Here is a 27,040-nt window from a genome sequence, read left to right as displayed (position 1 = left end):
GAAAAAAGTTTGTATTAATATTTTTATTTTCTTTTGTACTGTTTGTGTTACTTTGTGTTCCACACACAAAAGCTCAGGAAAGGCAAACCACCATCTTCAGCCACAGATCTTCATCTCTCTTCATCTCTTTGACCTGTTTCTACACCACCTTTCCAGTAAGTGCCTCTGCTGCTTCCCGCTAACTACTAGCTTTGCTTGTCTCAAAGAGTAAAATCTGAGTCTATCCTTCTTTCACTTCTGTCTCTTCCTCACCGTGAAATATTCTTCCCAGGCGGTACCGGCAGTTTCCACCAACATTAACCATCAGACATGAAAGCTTTGCTCTGACTGGAAAATAACACAGCAAAGTCTCAGGTCTAATTATGCTGGTTTAGTTTATGACCTGGCAGCTCATGTCTATTATCTTCCCCTCCAGCCTTTAAACTTCACCTTGCTCATCACTTCCCAAACCAGGTGGGGATCAGTGCAGTCTTCACTTTTCTTTTTTCTGATGGTTCTCCAGACTGCCTGTTCTCATTCCCAGGCCAGCTAAGAGATTCACACAGGGTGTCTTTTGGCATCTGAGGCATCATGTCTCACTCTTAACTTGTTAGGTATAAAAATGTAGTTGCTTTCTTAGAAGCCTTTCATCTCTCTTCAAGTACACCTTTAAAACGTGCTGGGTTAGAGCTGAGTACTTGTTGGATTTATGAAAAAACAAAATAAAACAGAGCATTCTGGATGAGAAACTTTTGATGTCTGCCACCTTTGTGCCTAACTATATAGACTGCTAGTGATACTAAAAACACAGCAAGTGATATTATTTGGCACATAACTGCATAAAAATCCTCCAAACTTCAAAACTTAGAGGATTAAAGATCAAGCCTTGCAAGCAGCTGGTAACATCGACCTGTCACTCGTGTGCAGATTAGGCAGTTTTAACAGGTGAGTAAGAAGAGGGAAAATTAGTAACCAAAGGTTTTTTTAAAAAATTATTTTCATGTACACTTCTACTGTACAGGTGGGTATTTTAACGTGTCTCTAAGACTGACCATTCCATGAACTGCAGTCTTTGGCACCTCTGCACAAACACATGCTAGCTGTTTGATCTATGCCATCCATTTGGACCATGAATTAAAAAGAATAATAATTACTTCTTGACATGACTAAGATAGAAAACAATGTTTTTATGTTGTATGTCATGCTTATTGTAAATGAATCCTGCAGGGTAACTTATAAAAGCAAACTTTGTCTATAAAACATAGTCATATTTGGCTTTCCTGTTATGCAGAATTTACATATTTCTAGAGACAGTTACATTGTTCCATTGCACTTTGAATAAAGTAAGGTGCTATGGATGGCACACGCTAAAGTGGTTCTGTGAGTTTTAGACTCCGTAAGCGCTTTAGTAAGTGCTTTGTTAAGCATGCTCATTACTCACTCTGAAGCCTAAAATAATGCTGATTTCAGAACACTAGACCACATCCAGCTAAGCTTCTCAGACTAATGAACACACACGGCATCAAACTGATTGCATTTATATGCTTGGTGTATTATGCAGAGTTAGAGAGCTTGCATGTATATTTTCTGGGACTGTTGTGGAGGGCTGCACTGCTGAACTGAATTCAGTATTGAACTGAATTAAGTATTAGTATGTGTCTAGTTATATGCTTTATGTCATTTTTCTATTAATATTGTTATTGACATTATGATTGTTATTACGCAGCTTTCCACAACAGTCCCAGTTTCTCATGTGACTCCTTAGGAAAATTAATTGCCCACTCCTGCCTTCAGCAATATAATTAGAGAGGCATTTCATTGGTCCAACATAGCCAGGCATATAAAAAATGAACTTCAGTTACAGGAAAAGAAAAACTAATTGCCACCACAGAGTCTAAATCCACAAACAAAGCTGCCTGCCAACTACTGAAGAAAAGATTTGTCACAGAATGTACTTTGACGTGACACTGTAGAAAAATCACAGCTGCTGTTAGCAAAATGAAAGCAGTCTCAGTCCCATTCATCATTGATAATGGGAAAACCTGCACTTTTCCTACGGACAGCACAATAAGAACGTTTTGAAATAGAGGTTTGGATGCCAATGATCAAATAGTTAACTGTAATATTGTGTAAATGCATAGCTGATTTCACAGTCATGCTGATTGCCTTCATTTTTCTTATCTTAAAGACCCACTAAACATGTGAGCAAGTATCAGAGACAGAACTAGAAGCGATTGCCTTTGCAGAAATGGACATTCCCGGCATTTCTGAAGCTGCTGTTTCTGTGAGAGCGGAAATGATCCGTGACTGAAAACGCCGAGCTCCCGAGCAGTTAGCCTCTCAGATGTGAGCTTATCATCAGCTGTTAAGAGCAGTGTGAATTCCTCAGGCCTCTGGCTGCAGCCCGGAGCATTGTTGAGCTGATAGGAAGAGAGGGTGGACTGCAGGTGCAGATGTGGGCCTTACATCCAAAGCATGTGATGATTAGACCGAGAGGATCCGTGTTACTACTCGTGTGAGAGAAGGATGTCATCCATCAGCGAAAAACAGAGCGGGAGACGTCAGATGAATAAAGGAGTGATGTCAAGCATGACTCAGAGTTTGCAGAAACACATTTTGATAGAAGTGTTTGGCTTGGGTGTGTCTCTCTGTTATTGCCTAATTGTGGAAATGATGGCGATCCAGTCAGCAGCTTGCAAAATTGACTTTGATTCAACAATCAACTTAACTAACTCGTGTATGTAATACTACTTCATGTTTCACTTATGCTCGGTTTTGGTTGCAGTTTCCCATGATGAGTATTTATAAGCCGCTGGATGTCAGGCTGTCAAGATGATTTACAATTTCAGGACTTGGACATTAGACAAATTTAGATTTTATGGTTATGGTATTTCTATTTTTAATAAGTTACTTCAGGACAGGAAGCTGTAACACTGCACGCCCGCTGGTCGTATGTGGTTGACTTTCAGCTGGTGGCGGGAGTTGTCCTTTTATTAACAGCTAAGCTGGCTGAGCGGTGGAGCAGCTGCAGCACAGCATTTGTCTTGTAGTGTTATGTAGTCTTACCAAGTTTCTGAGGAACAGCACGGTTACCAGGCTGCCACAATATCTCCCACCGGACAGTCGAGAGGAACTTCCCAGAAGATCAAATCTATTCAAAAGAAACAGAAATAGGGTGTAGCTGTGGGTGCATTGTGGATGCACACTATCATGTCTAAAACCACTTGCTTGACGGTCAAAACTAGAGGAGAAGTCAAATCAAGGATAAAACAAGAAGCGCACACCTCTGCAGAGGCAACTCACTCTCTGGGGAGCATTTACTTTTAAGGGAATAACGCTGTATTTAGTACATATTCATTTTGTTTTCGCCTTTCTGTTTAAATGCGCTTTAAGAAGTTTGCAGTGCAGCAAAAATCAGATAAGAGCGACGTGACAGATGTTTACTTTGATTACACAAACATTATGTAGGAGTAGATATTGATTAAGTAAATAAGTGGACACGAATAACGTGAACTTAATATGTAGCATTATAATACGGTATATGTCTAACTGGCTGGCAACACTCTCTTTAAAGGTGTAACAAATTTGGGGATCAGCTTAAAAGTAAGGCAGATGTGAAATGTAAAAGTGAGGTAAAATGTGATATTTAGAATCCCCATATCCTCGTAAAACCCCGCTATTAATTTTTGTCCTCTGTTGGGGGATATGAGACTGAGACCGCTACACCAAGCACCTTTTATGCAACCTATATGACATCCTGGGCTTCCATATTTTATGGCCACAAGGAAGGTTAAGTGATACTTCTATTGCTTAGACTCAAATTTCTTCAATTTGAGGATCTTAACTTTAGTAAGAGTTCAGAAATGCACCCCATTCAAAGTGAAACTTGTATTCAGTGTCCTTTGTAGTGGATAGCGGGACTTATAGCTCACATTTTTAACCATGAGGAAGCAGAGGGCAGGATGAGGCAGAAAGGATTTTACTCAGGACGGGGAGTCAGTCTGTCAGAGAAGAAGGTGGAGGAGGGCCAGACATCAGAGCAGGAAGGTGAGTGCTCAGTTGACATATTAGCTTTTGAGGAGTCTAAGCTGGCACCGACTGTCTGTAATAATAAGAACTGTTTAATGTAGGGCTCTGAAGGTTTGGGGGGAAATACACACCAGCTCAGAGTTTGATTTCTTCTTTTATCCTGTGGATTTATGAATTTATTAATATCTATGCTAAAATGCATTAAACTGTAGGTCTTCTGTCTTTATCAATTCAGTTTCAATCATACTGGAATTGGGTTGCAAATATTTTGAAAACAGGACATTACTACCCAAAATCACCACAAAGGACGTCCTCTCATTACATTGAACAGAAAACAGGCAACCAGGTTTTAGAAAAATAAAGTCAGAGCTCACAAACAAGGGGGTGGTGCTCATCACTGAACTGAAAGTAGCATTAATACCATACTGAAACTGGGTTGATTTGTTTTTAATGACACATGAAAACAGGACAATGCTGCAGTATTTAAACTGAAAAATACTTAAACTGACAACCCATCACCTGACAGTGATGGGTTGGAGGTTAGAGTCCACTTCCACAGTTATGTACAAAATATTTCTCTGCCCCACTAAGCCATTATGTGATCAAACAAGACCTGATGTCCAGAAGATATTAAAGACATTTTGTGAAAGTTTGACCTTATTTGACCTTGAAGAACAGGTTAGAGGTCCGAAGTAACGTGATATTAAAAATCCACATATCCATATCATTGCCCGTATGCCCATATGGTGCCAATACAAACAATGGCAGTAAAAACATAGTTTTAAATAGCTCTATACAGCATTATTATCTCTTTACCGATCAATCATACTTGATATTTTTAATCTTTTTCCAGTAATTTAAGTTGACTATACACACGGCTTTTTGTCATTTTCCAACCAATAAATTAATAATTAAGTTGACACTGAAGACCTTGATGGACTTAAGCCAAATTTGAATGGTGTCATGGTTGTTGACAGAGTGTTTTGTGTTATTTATAGTCATTGATTTCATTATTTATGATTTTCTCTTGGTGTCTGCTTCTGTGCGCCTCCAATGCTCCATGTTCCACGTTCCCTGTCTTCTCAGTCAGTGTCATGTCTGTGTCTTTGGGATTCCTGGTTCTTAGGTTTTGTCCCTTTGCCTTCCATGTTTAGTGTGTCACATCTCTAGTGTAGGGTTTGTTCTTTCTATGTTTAGTCATCTGTCTTCCCTCTCAGCCGTGTCTCGTGGTTAGTTCTCGGTCGCCGTGCTTGTCCTGTGTTTCCTGGTTTACTTTGACAGTGGGGGAGCCTATCCCAGATGCCACAGAGTAAGAAGTGGGGTACACCCTGGATACACCTCTAGTCTGTCACAGTACTCTTTAAGTGATTTTGCTTACATAAATTTATCACAAAAAGACAATTTTTAGAAGATCAGTTTGATTCGAGTTCAGCTGATCGCAAAGATCACACCTACACATGCTGTTATTCCCTATTACTTACACTATCCAACCACTAGAAGGGGCATTCTTTCACACTCATTTTAGAGAAGATCCTTTACACAATTACACTGACTAAGAACTGTGTACACATGTCAGGCTGAAAGAAAAAGTCTTAATCTACCTTCCAATGTTTCACAGTAATCTAGATTTTCAGGGTAAATAGAGGAAGGAATTCACAATATGCACGAAAGTTCTGCTTTTGTTGTTTCTCTGTTAGACGGCAGTGTGTTGAAATGTTGCATTTTGTTGTAACTCGGATATGAACACGGAAGAGCTGAACGTTTACCCCATATAGCAGAACAGTAAGTTCGCGAGCGAGTTTGGGATTTGTTAAGACAAATCCATGAGACCTGAGTGTTTGAAGGCCTGCATCATACTCAGTGTACTATACGGGCGTTTCTGTAAACTGTATTTTAGGATTTCCGAAGGTGAAGGACCTGTGATGAATGTTTAGAGGGAACAAATGATCTAAATACCAACTTCTCGTCTGAATGAAGCCAGCGTTGTTGCTGTTGTTCTCATTTGTCTCCTTCAGGGACTCCACTGAAGTCTTGTTGGAGACAGCGGCCTCATCATCAGTTTTGACTTCCACAGTGGACTCCACAGGTGCAGGAGGCTCAGCTACATCCGCTTTGGGCTTGTCCTCAGAGCTGTCTGGAGCGGGAGCAGGAGCTGGAGTTGCAGACTCAGTGCTGGGATCAGCAACAGATTTATCAGTCTCAGCTGTAAAGGACAACAAAAGCAGAAAGCACAGCTGTTTTTTGTGGTTCTCAAGATAAAAAACAGTGATTAAAATAAATGGAAACTGAAACAATGTGGATAAGTAGAATAAACACACGGACTGAGTTTGAAAATACTGGAATGCCCCTGTATTTGTGTCATACCTTTTCGACAGAATGTTAAACTTTTGCAATAAGTTAATTGTGTGAAATTCTTGAAACATTTCTTCATTTTTTCCTTTAAATCTAGATGACATTGCAGAACCGCTGTTTGAATTATTTAGGTGCCCCATAATCACAGCATTTCCACTTAAACAGCCTGAAGTAGTTTGTCCTCAGGCATGATATTTCTTGGGCAAAAGCATTTGAGGGGGCCACCATGTTGGTAATGATGCAGCTGATTAGTGATCACTTCCTAATGAGCCACAGCCATGCAGCTGTTGGAGGCTGTGGGAAAGTAGGGCGGCCCCATTATTATCTGACCCAGTCTTAGGGAGAGGGAAAGGAGAAATTAGGGAAAGAGGAAGATGGCTGTTCTTCAAGACGTAATTGTGGAATGACTAAGCTGGCTGGTCAGTCGTTATTCGAGCCTTTGCTAAACTATTCTTCACAGGTGGATTCCTGGCATGAATCAGCCTCTAACTACTATTTCGTTTGGGTTTTAAACATGAAGCCAATGCGCAACACATCAGAGCTGCTTTTCCACCATCCCTGGACTCGCACCAGTTTGCATACAGGGAGAACCGGTCAACCGAGGATGCGATCGCCACAGTGCTGCACACATTACTGAAGCACTTGGAACACAGGAACACCTATGCACGGCTCCTCTTTGTAGACTACAGCTCGGCTTTTAATACCATCCGGCCATACAAACTCCGTCCCAAACTCCACCAACTGGGACTTAACTCCTCTCTGTGCAACTGGATTGTGGACTTCCTCACTAACCGTAGACAGAGTGTCAGAGTGGGTAAGAACACCTCTTCCACCCTTGTGGTCAACACCGGTGCCCCTCAGGGGTGTGTTCTGAGCCCTCTGCTATACACTCTCTTCACCCATGACTGTATTTCCTCCTGCGCGTCCAATCTCATTGTTAAGTTTGCAGATGACACTACAGTGCTCGGACTTATATCCAACAATGATGAGACAAACTATAGGACAGAGGTGCAACAACTAGAGTCATGGTGCCACGACAATAACTTGGTCTTAAACACCAAAAAGACCAAGGAGATCATTGTAGATTTCCGGAAGAGGGGTCATAACAACCATCTGCCTCTCTTCATTGGCAGTGAGGCGGTGGAGAGGGTGAGCAGTTTTAAATTCTTGGGGGTAACTGTGACCGAGGACCTGTCCTGGGGCAACCATATCACCTCAGTTGTACGGAAGGCCCAACAGCGCCTCTACTACCTGAGGAGACTGCGGAGCGCACACATTCCCAGATCTCTGATGTTGAACTTCTACAACTGTGCCATCAGCAGCGTTCTGACGTATGGATTTCTAGTGTGGTTCCCCAGCTGCACCAAGGCCGATCAGCAAGCACTCCAGCGGGTGGTGAAAGAAGCTGGCAGAATTATTGGAACAAGTCTGCCAGAGATCAGTAATATCTTCCCCACTCGCTGTCTGAGGAGGGTGCACAGTATCCTGCGGGACCAACATCACCCTGCGCGCCACCTTTTCCATCTGCTGCCCTCAGGGAGAAGGTACAGGTCTATACAGGCCAGAACATCCAGACTGGCCAACAGCCTGTATCCACAGGCTGTGAGGCTCCTGAACTCTCTGCCCCCCTCTCACGGACAATAACCATATCCAACTTCTTAATAGCAATGAACTGGTCTGCATTGGTGCATCATATCTTTATTCTCTTCCCCCTCCTGCCCCCCCCCCCCCTCTTTCTTAAATAGATAACTATCATATCTGATATCATATCTCACAGTACAATAATATTGAATGGGTTGCATTGTTGTATTTTGTCATGTTTCTCAGGTCTTTGTCTGAATTTCTACGAACATTATTGCTAAGGATTGTCTTATTGCATTGGAGTCACACTGGGTTAAATATGTACACTTGGGTTTTAAGGGGTATTTATTATTTTCTTCTTTTTTTTGGGTTGTATGGAAGCCCCAAACGCAATTTCATTGTTCTTGACAATGACAATAAATAAATAAATACTAAATACTAAATACAACTCTTTGCTTTTTTTTCAACTGCCACCAGGGGGCAACACATCTATTTGCAAACAACAGGTCTAACGTTCTCAGTACTTCTTCATCACCACTCTCAAAGCAAACATCACGTCTGTAGAGCTCGTTCTTGACATGAAACCATGCTGCTGCTCACTGATAATCACCTCTCTTCTTAACCTTGGCTTCAACAACTAGCTTCATGGTATGATTCTTCAGTTTTATCTTCTGTAGTGACGCAGCTCTGCACATCCATTCTCCATTCCTCAGGCATGATCTCTCCCTCCAGAACTGTGTTAAACATCCTGGTTAAACGTATCTTCATACCGTCCATCTGGACCAGCTGCCTCTTCCACTCCTCTGCAAGTCCTCTGCACTTCCTGATTCACTGTCCTCCATCCGTCGTCCTTTTTCTCTCATTTCCCTTAATTATTAGCTCCTCAAAGTACTCTTTCTCAACATACTCTCTTCACTTTTTATAAGAGTTCAATGTCTATCCTTAACCACCCTAATCTGCTGCACATCCTTTCCAGTTTGAGCTCTGCCTAGCCGATCTTTACAAGCCTTTTTCTCATTTCTGTTCAGCCCCACATACAGCTCACCATAAGCCTTTACCTTAAGAGTAAAATATAGTATAAAGTGAGGAATACCTTGTAATTGAAAAAGCTGCACATGTACAGTTCTCCGATAAAAACAAAACAAACAAAAAAAATTATAACTTGGTTTTTTCCTACTTGTGGAAGGCTGTCGGTCTACTGTTTACCTCAGCTGTCAATGTTGGGTGAGAAACTTTATTCACTCTGGAAAAGGACTCTAAAACTATGTGAAAGGAGTGCAATGTGAATCAGCTCACTTTTGACCATGGCAGCCATACCGAGTTGAATTGTTGCTGGGGATATTCTGAGCTGTTGGTAAGTGCTACTGTTTTAGCTACTGTTAGCCTCTGTTAGCTGTTGTTAGCTTGTGTTACCTGCTGTTTGCCAGCATTAGTGAAACCTTTGAAGTGGGTCTAAAATTGCTGGACTCCACCACTAATTAAATAAAATTTCATATGACGTGAGTATGTAACTGTTTATCAGAGGAAAGGTGAGATTTTTAGGATACTCAAGCCTAATATTAACTGACATAATGTTAGCCTATAGCCAGCTGGTGTTTTTATATAGCAAACTTGTCAGCTGTCTGGAGACAGTAAGATTACATGTCTAATCTACTGAGAATAAGAACGTGCAATAATATCTGTAATTAATTAGCATTTGTGTTAGAGCCCTGACTTCAATTCAGTAGATGAGATTTTAGGTGAGGAGGAAAAGGATCAAAAGACCTCGCCTCTAATGATAAACCATAGTTATTATGCTTAATATCTTGAGTTTAAAGTTTGAGGCACAACTTACTACATATGTGGCCGGTTTTTAGCCGCAAATATAAAATGCCATTAGTAAGAAGCGAGGAGTCATTCCTGGCCACTGAATTCAAATATGGTGGGGCAGCTTTCAAGAGGTCTTTTTTTTTGCCTCATATGCTGTATTTCCATTTATGATTGTGGATTTTTCATTAAATTGCTGCACCTGTTTCCAGTAAAATACAGAAGAAGCAACGACGGGCACAAGATTTTTTACACAGTACTATGTCATAAACTACCTATATGGAAATGACATGTGTTTAGCAGGCTTCAATTTCCAAAGCCTGAAAAGGGCGTATATGCTTGTTTCCTCTCACACCGAATTCAACTATTGCCCCCCCCCCCCCAAAATCAACTTTGCCTTCTTCAAATTTAAAATGATTTTTTTCAAGCCCTAAAATAGTAGATATAAAAAAAAAAATTTAAACAAACAATGAAACTAACTTGCTGTCTTGACACCTCTTTTGCCCACAAAACCAACAGTAGCAGTTCCCCAAATGTCTGCAAGTGAGTGTACATTTCTAGTAGGTGCTACAGATTCTTGTCACAGAGATTAGACAACATTAGTATCAAGCGCAGATGGCAAAATTTCATTTTTACTGTCACACGAGAGGGGGAAACAAACAAAAAGCAGACCCTTTTCACAACAACTGGGACAAGACATTGTTGGGGAAGGCAGAGAGACACGCCACAATGTCACACAAGGAGAATACTAGGATCGGACAAACTTTATTCATTTACAAGGAAACGAAAATATTAAAGCAACAACATTTTAATGAGCAAGTGCATGACAAAAAGGGAACAATGTTGTATATAAAAGTCACAGAAGAGCAAAAGCTCATCTCCATGATTCCCTGCACAAAGGCTTAGGGATACAGCTTTCCACAACCTCAGGATTTATTTATTTATTAGATCTTGCATCTACTTGGGTAAAGGGAAACTAACCATACTCCTTGTTTCTTAACTTAGCTCCCATTTCCATCAAGTGGTGGGCTAAAGTACTGCAGGGCATCTGTTGTGGGAGCTTTTTTTAAACTAGAAAACTTTGTTAGCTGTGCACACACACATTTCAGAATACTGGAGAACTGTGTGAGTCAGACTGGTGTGTATTGCATCAGATTTTCCCTCTAAACAAACTGACTTCATTTCATATTTTAAGTTTCGTGTTAACCGTTAAGTCAACGTCTGAGTCATGTACACATAAAGATTTCACTATTTCAATATTTACAGCATCCGTGGATGTTGCTACGGTAACGTGTGAGGAGCGGTGTCACGAACAGGACTTCCTTTTTGTTCTCTTAACACATCTTAAGAAAGAGGAAGTGGCAAACACCGTTATACACTCACACCATTTTTAATCCACCAAACACATGCTGTTTATCTGAGTTTCACACACGCGGAAACCATTTTCTTTAACACATCATAACAGGAAAGGCGCTGGTGTGAAAAATTCAAAGTGAATTATTGGTACAATATCAAAAAACCGTTGTTGAAGTTGTGAGTAAAATCTGGGTTTCCTATTGTGACAAGTCAAATATTGTGAAAAAGATCCAGACAGGTTTGTTCTTACCTTTCTGCTCCTCCTGTGCTTCGGGTTTAACTTCATCTGCGCCTCCTGGCTTTGCCTCCAGTTCTTCTGGCTCTTTCGCAGTAGTTTCTGTACTTTCGAAGGTTTTCAGACCTGAAAAATATTCAGACAGGAAAAATGTTTATTTATTCAGATGGAGGAACCTGGTTCAAAAAACAGAACGATGTTATATTTAAGGCGACACATTGTCTCCAGCCAATAACTGACCATTTTGAGGTGCGGTATCAACAGGCTCCACGGTGCTGAGAGGGATGTTGACTTCATCTTGTCTGGAGGAAAAATCAACTGAGTAGCGCTGAGGAGATCCAGAACACAGGGGAACGCATTAGTGCCTTTATTTAAATGTTTTTCTTTACATGCAACACAGATCCCTGGCTTAAACTGAGCAACAAAAGCTGCAGTTATATGACCATGATACCACACATTTTGAAAAAATCTTTGGACCAAACAAGGATATCAGTTCCCCGCACACTCCCAGTCTTTATGAATAAATCGCTGTCTGTACCTACATGTTTAGCAAACAGTATGAAACCCAGTCAAACCATTCTTTGTTGGGTATTGAATGTAGAGCTTCTTTACTTACTCTTCTTCTTTTCTTTGTCACGTAACAGACAAGTAAAAATGCCACAACCACGAGGATGATAATGACTAGAATGATGATACCTGAAGGAGGAAATACAATTCATGTTTAGAGTGAAGCACATCTGCCAACACTGTGGCTATGCACTGTGACCCACAGACCTCCAAGTAAAGACCTACACTCACAGGACACTTCATTAGTTACACTATGCAATCAGTGATGCCTTGATTCTCTGAGGCGTAGATTCAACAGGGTGCTGAGAACATTCCTCAGAAGTTTCTGGTCCATTCTGACATTTATACAAAGCAGGATGGATCCATGCTTTTACAGCATATTGCTGACCCTACCACCAGAACGCCACAGATCAGGTAGCATTTTTCAAATTCAGTTTTCGAGTTTTGTTGAGTTGTGCAAACTGTAACTTCACTTTCCTGTTCTTATACAACAGGAGTGGCACCTGATGGGGCCTCCTGCTGCCGTTGCCCTTCTGCTTCAAGATTTAATGTGTTGTGCATTCAGAGACGCTCTTCTGCACACCTTGTGTCGAGCACAAACTGATAGTTTGAGTTGCTTTTCCCTGCAGTCAATCTATTATCCTCTCCTTCTCCCAGAGTACTGCCGCTCACTAGATATTTTCTGTTTTTCAGATCATTCTATGTAAACCCTAGAGATGGTTGTGTGGGGAAAATCCCACCAGATCAGCAGTTGTCCCAAATACTCAATCCTGCCCCAACAATCACATGACATTTAAAGTCACTTAAATAAAACTTTCTTCCCATTCTGACGCTCTCTTGTTCATGCACATGCCTAAATGCATTGAGTTGCTGTCATGTGATTGGCTGAGCAGATATTTGATCGATGAGCAGAAGAACAGGTGGACTTAATGAAGTGGCATGTGACTGTAGATTTACACACTAGATTTGACAGAAATGTTCTAGCCTCTGTGAGGCACAGACATGCTGACGTATGTTTAACTCACCAGTTTTGTCAGAGCCAGCTGTCTTTGGACTGGACGTGGAACCTGTGAGATATACAAGACGCTTGTATGAAATAAAAAACCTGCCAATGAGTTGTCATAAAACGTTAGTCTATCCATAATCCAATCGAAAAACACCCACAGTTGACATTAAGGATATTCATATTCATTTGCACTTTTGTTTCAAGCAATTTCAAGCAACTCTTTCCTCTAGCTCAGGGAAACTCATTTAAGATCAAGGGCCACAAAGATGTCCAGTGGACCAAATTCGTATCTTTGCTAGGCCAATTCTGGCCTCTGGAACTTATGTTTGCCTCCATCATTCTTGTTTTATTCCTGCAGAAAATATCTGGATGTTTAGCTGCAAAACGTGCCTTGATGCAAGCACGCCAGGGTTTATCTGAGGTTTTCCACTAAAAACGGTTGCATGACGAGGCTGTGAGCTAATCCTGTCGAAATGAGGAGAACTGCAAAATCGTGCGAACCTTTTCAATTGGATTGTTGCAACAACTGTTTCATCTGTTTGATCTGCAGATGAAGGGTTTATTACAATCAACACAGTTATTGGCATGCAGAGAGCTATGAATAATCATGCTGATTTTGGTAATGTAAGAAATCAGTCCCAGCTTACTCTTCGGGAATGTGCCTTTTGTGGTTTGAGATGCCACAGGACCACCCGGTGCAGGTGTGGTTTGAGGTTTTGTGGTCCTTTTAGTTTCAGTGACAGTCTGACTGCTGGGCTTTGCTCTACCTGTAGTAGCAACACTTGTTGCGCTGTTTCCTACAACAAAACAATCAAAACATTTTTTTTATGTTAAGAAAAATAAGAAACTGTGAAGTTTGGACCATTTACAAGGGTTAAAATATCTGAAAGAACTGCTTTACAGTATAGGCTTTATTGTAAAAGGAGTTCAGATAATAGCTCTCACCAGAAGATTCAGTGCTGACGTTCATTTCAGTACTTGAGTTGCTTGTCTTGATGGTAGTTTGATCATAATTGATGGTCGTGTTCATTGTGCTGGTGTTGGTAATGAAGGTGGTGGTGTTGGTGATGAAGGTGCTGGTGGTGTTGGTGATGGAGGTGTTAAGATCTGTCTCAAGTATTGTTTTGTTTGCTATGGCGGTCCCCACAACCAAACCTACACAAAAAATAAATATAATGTTCTAATAGGTCAAAACAATATATCAAACCTGATTACCTTATCATTAAATTCAGTTTCAGCATACCTTTTTTGGCCTTTCTATGCATTTCCTCTTGTCTTTCCCCAGTTCCTTTTACCCAACACGCATTAGACCCACTGTTTCAGAGTGCCTTATCATTTAACACAGTATGAAACTCACAGGTAGTACAATACACACCTATAAAACGTCCACTTTCAGCTCATAATCTTAAAAAAATACGACATATATATAGCAAGAAAATAACTTTAATACAATGCATTAACAACTTGGGAAATTACTCCCCAGATGTTACAAAAACTTTCATTTCTACACATTTCTACAGCCATATGTGAAATCGTGCACAAAAGCACTACAGCAGGATATAAGACCTAGTTCCCATTATATAAAACGCACGCAGCCTTATTGAACTGAATCTTCCTGTGTGTTAAGGCAGCGTGCCTGAGAACCTTTTTATGCACACAGTGGTTTAAGTGCAACGTACAACACTCTCACATTTAATCTGCGAAAACAATGTTCTGTCAGATTATGTGATTTTATTAAATTCACATTGTAAAAATTACGATCTGAACCCAGATGGAAGAATTTCTATTGAGGGACACACCCCATTCTCATTCACACACACACACACACACACACACACACACACACACACACACACACACACACACACACACACACACACATTTATATATATATATATATATGTATATATATATATATATATATATATATATCTGTATGTATAATATAATATAATATAATATAATATAAACAGTCTTACCCAGCATAAAGAAGAAACTTGATGGCATTGTAAGTCTGTTGGATGGCAGCAGCAGCTGGAAAAGCCAAACAGAAATAAATATAAAGTATCCGTATTTATATGCCTCCTGTCTAAAGGTTGTGCTTTCATATGCAGCGGTTCTTCCTTAATGCTTCAGAGCATTGCATGCCTGTACAGAAAAAAGAGGATCAACCAAAACTCTGACCACATTACTTGAGATAGCGGCGTTGCTCAAACGCCGTAGACGAGAAGAAACGTTGTTGCTCTGTTGCTTCAGAGGCGACTCTCTTCGCAGACCTGCTGCCACAAACCTCTGTTTGTTCCCCATAAACCTAAAGCTGTGAACAACAAAGCAGAGTGACACCTGTTGCCGACTGTGAGCGAACATCTCACTTCAGATTCACCTCTTTAGACCTGGGAACTTATGTTTCGGTGTATTTTCTCCAAGCAGTTAACACCTGCATGTGTTATTCTGGGGAAACTGTGTGTTTCTAAATATAAGCCTTTTCACCAATTGTTCATTATTGTCACTTCTGGCTTATGCTCACTAGATGTCACTGTGACTAAGGGGATAATGCAGGAAAAAGGTGCATCTTTTCTGATGGAAGCTTAATTATGTAGTAAAAGGGCATACAAAATGCATGAATAAAAAAAAAAAGTTAGGTTTTTCCTGCAGTTTGTCAAGGGGGTAAAGGCATGTTTGTGGTAATAGCAGAGTCCAGTGGTCTGACAGTGATGTTTTTGATTATAGTGAGAGTGGAAGATTGGGTTATTTGCTGATTAAGAGAGATGAAAGATTGATTTTGCACTTTAACATTGTCCTATGTTAATGTCTTTGAGGTTTTCGGACTGTTGGTGACTTAAAACTTAACGTTTGAATCTCCACGAGCCTCGATCTCCACGAGCTCCAGGAAGCTCGTGACTGTATTTGTTGCCATTCGTCATACAACCAGATGACAACCCATACCATCACCGAAAGCAATCTTTTCTTTCTGTAATGCCACCATGTTTTTGGTTGCTTCTGAATGTGTGCGCTATTGTGCAAGTGCGTGAGCCTGACTTGCCTTGTGTTGCGAAGGCGCATGTGTGCTCAGCCTTGTGGGTTCATTTATTACTGTTTATTTCCCCCCATGCCAGCGGTAATCAGCAGCAGGATTAGCGTTAACTGCCACCCAGTCACTGGCAGGCTCCACGTGGGCCGCTGCGCCCCCCTCCCCCTCCCGTCGACCGGGTCTCTTCTGGACCCACTAATCCTGCAGAAAAACCCATGTCTGGCTTCCTCTCTGGGCCACCTATCGCCACATCACAGAGCCCAGGCAACAGCATCAGTCCCGGCCTAGTGGATGAGCTAATCGCGGAGAGGAGAGAAGGAGAGGAGAGGGCATGTGTGTGTGAGAGACACGGAGAGGGGAGAGAGCTGGACCACCCACCCAGAGGATTCAGAGGCACAGGATTCACAGCCCATTCTGTTGACCTGCCACACCGCCCCAGCTCTGGGCAAGGCCCTCCCCAATTGTTCCGCCTGCTAACATGAGGACGGGGGTTAGAGGAGGGGGGGGTGGATGAGCAGTAAACAGTGGGCTGAGCTTCTCTCCTTCAGCGCACAAAGGGGCTGAATTGTGTCGGACTGGAGCACTTTTTAGAGTGGCCCTGCCATGGGGCCTGAATGAAACATCTGTGGAGGCTGAGCCCGAGGGAGAAAATGCTATTTTGCTGTTCAACCACACTGACAACCTGTTTTCTCTTTCTTGCCCCCCCCCCCCACCACCACACACACACACCACCACCACCTCCCCTCACTGTTATTTCTCCCTTGGCCTTGTAAAACTATTCATACTGTATACTCGCATTTGCCAAGCAAGTTACAGAGAAGTAACAGTACACGAGAAAGAGAGCGTGAGCGGTGGCCCGAAGGTTTGGTTGGACATGAAGTCAATTCTTTTTTTCTTTTTCTTTTTTTTGCAGTTTTCTTATATGTTTTTGATGCAGGACGTGATGTCCTTTTTTGTATGGAATTATATTTTACTTAAAAAAAAACCCCCAACAACATAAAAAAAAGGACAGCAGCTTCTGTCTATGAGTTGTAGCATACCTTTGTGTGTGACTGGAGGTTCTCCATCTAATATTACCTTGTAATACACTTGAGGTGACTGTTGTTGTGCAATATAGATATTAAAAAAGACAACTTAAAGAATTTCCTCTCATAAATATGGTGACTAAAGTAACGCATGGAGGATATTTGCTCTCCTCAAAAAATGCTGCAAGTACATGCATCCATCAGCATCACCTCTGCAAGGCCTCCTCCCCTGACGGAGATCCCCCCACAGTCCACCCCGCCTCCCCTGACACACACACACACTCTGCTTGGGTTCCCCACAGTCCAGCTCCACCATGTGAAGCTCAAAGAGAGAGACCACTGAGACATTTCAGTTTAATTGAAGGGGAAAAAAAGATCCCTGCTTATTTCCTGGTCACCCATTTTCTTTAATCAATTTCCTCTCTTTGGTCCTATATCATCTGTAATTACTTTCCCTTTCCCGCCCCTTGTGGGTTCCTCTTGCAGCAAAAGGTCTACACACACACACACACACACACACACACACACACACACACACACACACACACACACACACACACACACACACACACACACACTTATTGCTAACCCCCTACCGTAAGCAGGCAATACCTTCAGCATCAATACTCGTTGCCCCCCTTTGGCTGCTCCAGCCTGAACAATGAAGAAGGCCCACTGGCTCCAGAACCCCACTAAGCAACCCCTGACCCTGCCCACCTACTCTACTAAACGACAACACACACACACACACACACACACATACACACACACACACTGAGGTTCATGTGGCATGTACTCTCATACTGAAGTCGCAGACATTGTCTCACACACACACAAGTCACACGAGCCTGAAGTGAATGGAGCGAGGGAGAGGGCGAGGGGGGTGGGGGTAGGTTTGGGAGGGGTTAGGCCCACTTTAAATACCAGCTCAGCTTGTAATCGCTGGAGTTTGAACTTAGAAGACTTCTTATGCTAAGAGGTCAAGAAGCCAGAACACTCATTCGCTCCTTTCTTTCTTCCCTGCTGCCCTCTGTCAGTCATCTCACTCAAAGGGTCTCGCTGAGCCGTTTAACCGGTTACATACAGTTACACCAGCGCCGAAACCCTCAGGAAACCGTCGGCATGGCGATTTCAACAAGAGCACACGAGACGTGAGACAAATTCATCGTGGCAAAAGCTCGGCTACCTCCTGAGCTCGAGCACCACAAAGTGAATCTTCTGCCAAATGGAAATTTTCAGGGAGCACTGAGCTCTGTTTGTGAAGAGTTACCAGAGGAATTCGTTAAATGTAAGACTTCCACGCCAACCGGGAATATGAAGACAATGCCTGTAAATGTATCCATCTAGTGTTTCAACAGCTGCTTACCTCGGGACATTTTGTTTACATCTGGTAGAGGGTGGATAAAAATGCCCTCCAAATTATACACCTTTATTGGACTTCACGTTTCCCAAATATGACCACCCAGAGAACATAGCCCATACCACCCACACACTATTGGGTGGATTTATCACTCAGCTGATGAATGAAAGCAGCTTACAGTATTGGCATTGTTGCCTTGTTTGATGGGGAAGTGAAACATCAGAAACACCTATATAAATAGGCATTAGGCATTTGAAAGGAAAAGGTGTTGTCTGCCAGCAACAATTGCAGTGTAACTGCCAAAAAAGGTTCTAGTGCAATATTGTAATAAAGAAAAAAGAGCTGAGGTGGAAATGTTAGTGTGTGGTACAGGCAGGTCTAATACAGGCTTCCAGTTAGTAAGCAGCATCATAGGATTATACAGATAAGGGGTAAACGGTGCCAGCCAGAGGATATGAATGCCACCATGGCTGATTAATATTTTCACACTGTGTGTGTGTGTTTTAAATAAGTATAAGAGCTTGTGAGGTGCTAACGGAAAAAAAGACTTTAAATTAAATCTTTCCCTCACTCTGCCATTCTCTTTCCTCTCCAAAAGTTAACCCTTTATTAGTGAATGGAGGCAGAAACAAACCATACCTAATGTCAGATACGCGAGCGGGCATGGTTAGTTCAGGTAACTACTGGACCTGACCAATGATGTGTTTAAGTGTCTGTTGTCCTGTCTACCTCCTTTATCCCCACTTGATTGTAGCAGATGGCTGCCCCTCCCTGAGCCATTTTCCGCTGGATGTTTCTTCCTGTTAAACGTACGTTTTTCCTTTCCACTGTTGCCAAGTGCTTACTCATAGGGAGTCCCCTCATTGTTGGGTTTTTCTCTCTATTATTGGAGGTAGCTTACAATATAAAGCACCTTGAGGAGACTGATATTGTGTTTTGCGCTATATAAATAAACCTGAATTCAACTGAATTCAATTGAAAGATTCTCTTATATTTAGATCTGACATGGTGCTGTGATTTATGAATGTATTAGCTTCTTTTCATTCATTTCATCTGGTTTAAAAGTTTGAATGCCTCCAGTGCATCTGAGAATGTGAAAAGAACTTGTGGTGTAGATTCAGGGACAACTGTAATATAAGGCTAATGCCTACTCACATAGTAATTCCCATTCACTTTTAAAACTACATTCCAGCACTATGTCTAACTTCTGATGGATTTCAATATTTGAAAACACACAGTGAACAGACATTTTATTACTTGCACCTTGCTAGAACCGGATTGGACCAGTTTTGCATTTAAAACTGCCTTAAATCTTGGCGGCACAGCTTCAACAAGGTGCTGGAAGCATTCCTCACAGATTTTGAAGGTTTGACGTGTTGTGCCTTCAGAGACACTCCTCTGCATGCTTTGGTGGTGATGAGTGGTTATTTGAGTTACTGTTGCCTTCCTATCAGCTCGAAGCAGTCTGGCCATTCTCCCCTGACCTCTGACATCAGTAAGGCATTTCCGCCCCAGAGAATTGCCATTCGCTGGATGGTTTCTCTTTTTTGGACCATTGTGTGTAAAACCTTGAGATGGTTTTGTGGGGAAAATCTCAGCCGATCAGCTTTTTCTAGACCAGTCCATCAAGTGCCAACAACCATGTCATGTTCAGCGCCGCTTAAATCAACTTTCTTCCTCATTTTGATGCTCAGTTTGAACTTCAGCAGGTCAGCTTGACCATGTCTGCGTATCTAAAGGCAATGAGGTGCTGCCATGTGATTGGATATTGGATTAGATATTTGTGTTAAAGCGCAGTGGAACTGGTGTGCCTAATTCAGTGATTGTAAATGAAAAACCCAGAGCACTAAAATAAATTTTGAGTTATTCATTAGACATCAGGACTTGTAATAATAAACTTATACACACTGAACACGTCATGGGTAGGTGTGATGAGTTCTTCTTCATATAGACTCTTTGATTTGGCATTTTTAATTAATGCAACTGAAGAATTTTTTGTCAACCTTGGCAACAGCTGGTGATATTTGTCTTTTTAACCATGTGGCAGGCATGTGGCCTTTACTGATGACTGTTTATCTTGAGGAAGGACATGGTTCTTCGAACAGCACCCTTACAGAGAATAGGAGCAGTTGTGCTGCTGTTGTGTCAGAAACATATTCAGATATGATCGTCCCCCTCCATTAGCTACACAGTTATCCCTCCTTACTGTGAATCCATTCAAGCTACAGACGTTGTACTACCCTTAACCTCTGACATCTGAAATATGTCAGAATAATTCTCAGCTTACGTGTGGCCTGAAAGGTCAATAAAATGTTAATATTCTCGAAAAATATGTTTTCCTGCAGAGCCTAAGCCTTAATTGCGTAGATCTGTTCCCCACTTGTGCCCCATCATTTACTCCTCTGTCATCTTTCTCTCAGACTTTCCTAGAGAGGCCCCTTCTACTCATGTTGAAAAAGTGGTGTTTATGAATATTAATTGCTTCATGCATCATTTTTTTCTTACTCACCCACTGACTCACGTAAGGATATCTTATGTACTGCATATGTAGATAAATGGTCTTCTGATTTATGCATTTTGACTGCATTTCTTTCATTTTTTTGGTCTTGTTTGTGCATGCGTGCATTTACACACGTGCACAACTGCAGGACGCGTGATCTGTTGATGGGTCTCTGTGAGTTTGTTGAGCCCATGTGAAAAGGAGGTTTAATTCCCTCTTGTTGGTGTGATGATCGAAAGATTGAGGCCGTGTTGTGTGTCTTAGACACTAGGGAGAGAGTTTGAACAAGCGCAAATCACCACTGATACACACGTACAAACACACGTACAAACACACGTACAAACACACGTACAAACACATACAAACACACGTACAAACACACGTACAAACACACGTACAAACACATACAAACACACGTACAAACACACGTGACGCGCTTCTGATTTTGGCCTTCATGTGCGAGATTAAAGAAAGACGCCAGCTGAAGGACCAGGACCAATTCCTGGAGTGTTTTCCAAGAGTTTAATGTGCAAATGATAATGGTTCATCCAAACCGTGTGTGTGGTCAGGAGGCGACACACACACACATACAATGACGGGCCTGCCCACACACATACTCTACTCATACAGACACGCAGCACACATTGACTCTGTGATTGGAAGCCTTTGGTCTTCATCAGGTCAATCAGTGGAACCGTGAGACCTGGAGGCTGGATGTCCTTCTGTTTCCAGACTTCAGTGTGGCCTGTTCCAGTAACTCCTGAGCAAATACAGATCATAAGGATGTGTGTGTTCCTGTGTGTTAGTGTTAGCATGTGTGAGAAAGATAAAGAATCGCATTAGTAGTAGTAGTACAAGGAGGAGCTGGGAACTTGCTCTGTGTGGGGTACGAAATCAAAATGAGGGGGTATGACCTCATTTTCATTTACCGTAACACACATTATCCATCCAGGTCATTAGTGCAACCATCAGCTCTGAGGCGCTTGTAATGCTTATACTTTTAGGTACAAGATGTGTGGTACAGGAGATCAGTAGCTGGGAATATACTTCGGATAGAGTTTGTTCATGGAAGATGTAAAGATATGTTCGCTGTCGCACTCACACTGAGGCTCCACCTGTGACTGTGTCATGTGCACGCGTGTGTTTGTGTGTATATTATGTGCTTCACACAAACACACACACACTTTAGTGAAGCCCACAACAGAAGGTGAGCAGATGTGCTGCTGGCCACAAGCAAAGGCTGGTCTCGCATTCTGAAGTGATAGCTCGCATATGGCACACGGCAGCAATAGTAAAATCTGACATCATTCACATTCTGATATATACAAAAGGAGAAGGGAGACAGACTGCAAACCTATTTAGCACGAAAGGAATATTCATGAACGTTAAGAAAGCGTACTCTCTGATAAGGAAAACGTATAATCACGGCGTTCCACTTCGCTGCCGGTTTGTGTGACAGCTGGTGACTGATTTTGTTTGTGTTGAGGTTTTTCTGAAAAATACATGTTTAGCCTGAATTCAGGAGCCCATCAATTGGAAGACCATCGTCTCCTTCCTCAACATGAAGATTAACACAATTGTGTCCCACACACACACACACACACACACACACACACACACACACGCACAATTCAAAAACTCTCATTCTTGGCGTGCCCATGTTTTAATAATGTGCAAATAACGTTTTCATGTTTGCTCATGTTCGCATAAACAAAATAGCTCGAGTACTTCCTTTATGTTTAAGTCACACTGGAGAAAAAAACAGGAAAACAGAAAGAGAAGAAATTTTCCACATTTGCAAGTAGCTGCGGTGACCAACTGATCGCCCAGAGGAGCGTGCAACATCCTGAAACTCTGAGCTACCGCTCTCGATTGCAAGCCAACTGCTGGTCTCCAAACTATAGAAGTAGAGCCTGTTATCACTCTCAGACAGATCGGGGAAGATCTAATAATAATTGTCTTGTGTTTCAGGTTGACAAGATGTTGCAATCAAGCACCAATTAGTGAAACAAGTCTCTTTAGAATAGTGGACTCGACTCAACTTGCTGTGTTCTGGTTATATACCGGTTGATGAGCACCTATGTCAAGTTGTAGTTGAATTGCCCTCCTGCAGAAACAACATCATTGTTTATGATTCTTTTACCAGATCAGTGATGTTCTTGCTAGACTTGCTGGACACCAATCACATGTCGCTGTATGAATATTACAAACTGATTGTACGTAATTGTCAACCTAATCCCATTCATTTACAAACTCCTAGCAGACTCACTATATGTTATTGCCATTTTATAGCCATCTTGATGCAAAGTTACTTTTAAGACAGCAGCTGATTGCGAGTGCGGACAGGCCTAATAACGAAATCGTGAGTTCACCGCACAAGGTCCAAATAATTTTACTCATGCTGGGGTCTCCAGCCACTGTTTTTCCAAATGTGACTGTAGCATTAAAGAGAATCTGAAGCTTCATTTGAATGAAGTCATGCTTTGAGTCAGGTGTTATCAAAATGCCATATCGGTAAAAGTTTTTTTATATTAGCCATCTTTGTTGTGTTATTCTGATATGTGCAGAGTACACTGGAAGCAGTTTTTGTAAACAGATATCTGAATGTGAACATGCAGAATCAAAAATTCTTGCACTATATCATTATTATATTACCTGTTCTCTGCACATCTTGGATAGTCAGTGGGTTTCCTATGCTATCACTAAAGTAACCCTTTCTGTTAATGTCTGCACTAAAAATAATTTCAATTTCTAAACCACAAAACACAAAGCAGTGTTGTTAGACATTATAACCAATCAAATAACAAAATCAAATAAGATTAAGTCAAACTTATTCTAACCTGTGTGCCCGCTTTTTCCTTCGTGCCACGTTCCCATTTATCTTTAAAAGGACTACATTTACCTCAAAGTGAATTGTTGAGACGATAATGTTGTTGTTGTAAGAGAGAAACCTGGCTGCTAAAGCAAAAAAAAAAAAGCTGAGGTTTGACGTTAATTTGAATAAAAAGAGGGAAGCGAGCGAAAGACAAGGACCACCTGATCTGTCAGCTCGTGGTTGCCAGAGTTGTTGGACAACTATCCACAAGTGGGACGCTGCCAAGAGTGCAGAAAGTAAGTAGAAGCGAGCAAGTGACGGCATCCACCAACGTCCTGCTAGTGATGCGAGAGCTCAAAAGCTTAACGTTCTGTTTAAATAAGGGTTGTTTTTTTGTTTTTTAAAGAATTCTGATTAACTAGTAAAAAAAACCTTTTCGTGTTGTTGTTAGGGTCAGTTGGAAAATTGTTTGCAGATTAAAACCACATTTGGTTAACAAAACAGAAATTTTAGATTCATGCAGAAACTATTCATTCACACAGTTTAAACACAGATACATGTTCTTCAGCGCGTTGTTGCATAATAAGCTGAGATCCTTTTACACAAAGCAACAACTCAAAAATATGTTGGGTGGGACTTTTCTTCTTTGTGATAGAAAGTGCATAAAAATATAAAGTGCTGCGTTTATGTATTTTTTTAATCTTGCGAGGAGCAAGATTGATGCCATCAAAGTGATGCCATCTTTCCGAGTAGATACCTAACACCACGGAGCGTGAGTCTCCCCCCACCCCCCTTATATTCCACCAACAAACAGCTCTGAGTGAATTCAGGCCAAATGGTCTCAAAGATGATGAATGCAGGAAAAATACCCCTGGCTTCAGCTAAACTTGGGATTGCCCTGTTTCCTAAGAAAACCACAAATGTGGCAGATTAAAGCTATACCACACCAAGCCTGCCAATACCAACTAGCTTCATCTGCCATTTAAAGCCTTCTAATCCATCATTAGCAGGAAGCCAGGCCTAACCTTGCCACAAGCTTTTCTGTGCGCTGGAGTGCAACCACGAAATCTGCTCTGACTCGCTGCTGCCAGGTTCAGTAAACTGTAATCTCCCGCATACGAGCGAACTGGAAATCGTCTCGCTTCCTTACAAAAGCGCGGCCCTGTCACCGCCTTGTGAAACTTGTTTATCTGATTTTGAGTTCTTTCAGTAAAAATGATTTTTTATTGAAAGTGTCCCCGCTTGTTTATCGCACCCTCGAAACTTCCTTTTGATCCGTTCCCAAAACAAGAGCCTGCAACGAGGGCGCGGTGTCAGCCTTACAGTAAATGACCGACCCAGTTTCCCTCATTCCATGACACACGGCGCAGCCAGTAATGACCTCGGGGAGGGTCGGGTTGGAAATGGGGGTGAAGTGGAAGCAGAGCAGAGTGTCCAGCAATGCATCACCGATGTTCTGTGTGCTTTCATCTCCTGCTGATAAGTGCCATACCTAATCAGGTTAAAGCAGCACATGCCGCAGAAAGAAAGGAAATTCCGGCCAAAACGGTAACGTATTTGTTCCGCTCTCATGCGTCGCATTCCTCTGGCTAATTAAGAGTATATATCTGACCCTGGAGAGAAAACGTCCACATTAGTCCGACCAGTCAGTCGGTGTGGTCCATCTGCACTCTCTCTTTCGCTCTCCTTGCCCCCCCACTCTTCCCTCTCCCTCTAATTTGGCACACAGATGACAAAAAACGTAGGGGAGTTCTCAGTAGGTTTCTTTCTTTCTTCTGCGGCTCCCCTCCCTTTTTGTTCTCCAGTATTAGGCCCCATCATTACTGACAGGCTATCAGTTGTTCTCATACCAGATTATCTACTGCCAATGACCTCCGGGTCATGGCTCCGTGCTCTCTGCCACTTTCTCTCTTTGCTTTGGCTTTGTCTGGCCACAGATACACTTCAGCGAGTTTTAAGGCTTTGCTGACTCCAAATCAGAGATGCTGCTGATCATCACACCTCTCTGAGCTTCGCTGTTTGAATTGAATACAGTAATTTCAGTTAAACTGCAATGAGTTTATTAAATACAGAGAATATTAGACAGTCTCTTCTGGAAGGGGGAATTCCTGTTGTTGCACAAGGTTGCTCACATGGAAAGTGACAGCTGAGAGTGAAATAAAAACAATGTAGACTAAATGCAGACACAGTTTCAGGTTGTCTTGATGTTACATTCACAGATGGAGGAGATTTTAGGAGATCTTTAAAAACAACATCAAAAATGACATTAGTCAGCTGGGTTAATTTTAGCTTAATTTTGTCCCTAATCCTGCACCATAGATGAGAGAGACTGATGACACTATGATGACTGTGACTTAGCAGCAAAAAATGTGGATTCAATGCAGATGGAAGAAGATCGCCTTCGGCTTTGTAAGGCTGTGGCTACACTGAGCATGAAACATACGCAGAGCGTTCATGGAGCAGACGTCTCGGCACTGCGCATAAACTATAATCAGTGATGCTGGCTGCTCAAATTGTGAGCGCAGCAGGTAACTGGATGAGTAGGTTTCCATATTTTTCCCCCGTATCTCTTAAAATTACAGGGATGCAGGAAATGACTGAAGCATCTGCATTTATTTTGCCGCTCTCAGTCCAGCAGCTAGACTACTTACATAGGCCACTAGTCTGAAAATGTTTACTTACCTGGATTGCATCAAACCTGTAAATAACCTCAGATTTCAGAGCACGTTGCTGCAAGTGTGACACAACACTTATGTGTACTGCACATGCTCAGTGAAGATTGAGGTAAAATGTATATTGGGTTTTTTTATGTTTGTCTTTTGTGACCCACAGTTTGGCTTTTTCCAGCGTTCTTACCCAAGTAAGAAATTAAACTGTCTTTGGGGAAAAAAAGTAAGTACACCCTGCTTCCGTAGGAATTAAGAGGGTAAGTTTTAGCAGGTTGCTGGTCTGAAGCATCCAGGTGTGCATTAACACAACGCTGCGATCTTGCCAAGATCTTTCCAAATTCACCCCAAGGTGAATTTGGTCTCACCAAGTTACAAGTTACAGTTCATGACAACATAGGTTTGCAAAGCTGCATCTGAACAAACCAAAAGACCTCTGGGACAATGTGCTTTGGACAGATGATACCAAAGTTGGGATGTTTGGCCACATTTGGTGAAAACCAAATGCAAGTACCTCATACCATTTATCAAGAAGTGATGGTGGAGTGTTGATTTGGGTTTGTTTTGCAGTCACAAGGACCTCTGTATCCTAAAATAATCGAATGGAATGTGCAAACATCTTGAGAAAGTTGAGGGTAAACAGGAATGTTTCCTCTGGATGAGTCCGACTCCACCAAAGGAAAAGGGGAAAGATGCAGAGAAGACAGCGCGTGTCCAACAGCTAAAGTTTGG

At 41.8% G+C, this 27,040-nt stretch overlaps 1 protein-coding gene across 1 annotated transcript; it reads right to left on the bottom strand.

Annotated features, from left to right (window-relative positions):
* Positions 1-3,068: 3,068 nt before the first annotated feature.
* On the bottom strand, positions 3,069-14,918 carry LOC146630395 (uncharacterized). The gene is made up of 9 exons (XM_085355808.1): positions 14,891-14,918; positions 13,857-14,066; positions 13,559-13,708; positions 12,931-12,972; positions 11,955-12,034; positions 11,579-11,666; positions 11,354-11,464; positions 5,969-6,211; positions 3,069-3,130 (listed from the first exon to the last, which is right to left on the bottom strand). Exons 1-9 carry the CDS (start codon positions 14,916-14,918, stop codon positions 3,069-3,071), a joined length of 1,014 nt encoding a protein of 337 aa, XP_085211934.1.
* Between the last annotated feature and the right edge of the window lie 12,122 nt (positions 14,919-27,040).

Source organism: Diplotaxodon limnothrissa, linkage group LG6, assembly GCF_057381915.1.
Source record: "Diplotaxodon limnothrissa isolate DT_005_m linkage group LG6, D_limnothrissa_male_GT1.1, whole genome shotgun sequence".
NCBI lineage: Eukaryota > Metazoa > Chordata > Actinopteri > Cichliformes > Cichlidae > Diplotaxodon > Diplotaxodon limnothrissa.
Note: the sequence above shows the minus strand (reverse complement) of the source record. Positions and strands in the feature narration are given on the sequence as shown.

What these genes read in the sequence shown, in the direction of transcription:
- LOC146630395 (XM_085355808.1), bottom strand. Translation starts at nt 14,918, where the DNA reads ATGCCATCAAGTTTCTTCTTTATGCTGG. An exon ending in TGACAAAGAAAAGAAGAAGA is followed by an intron (nt 11,667 to 11,954) that starts GTAAGTAAAGAA and finishes GGATCTCCTCAG; the next exon opens with CGCTACTCAGTTGATTTTTC. An exon ending in AGCACAGGAGGAGCAGAAAG is followed by an intron (nt 6,212 to 11,353) that starts GTAAGAACAAAC and finishes TGTCCTTTACAG; the next exon opens with CTGAGACTGATAAATCTGTT.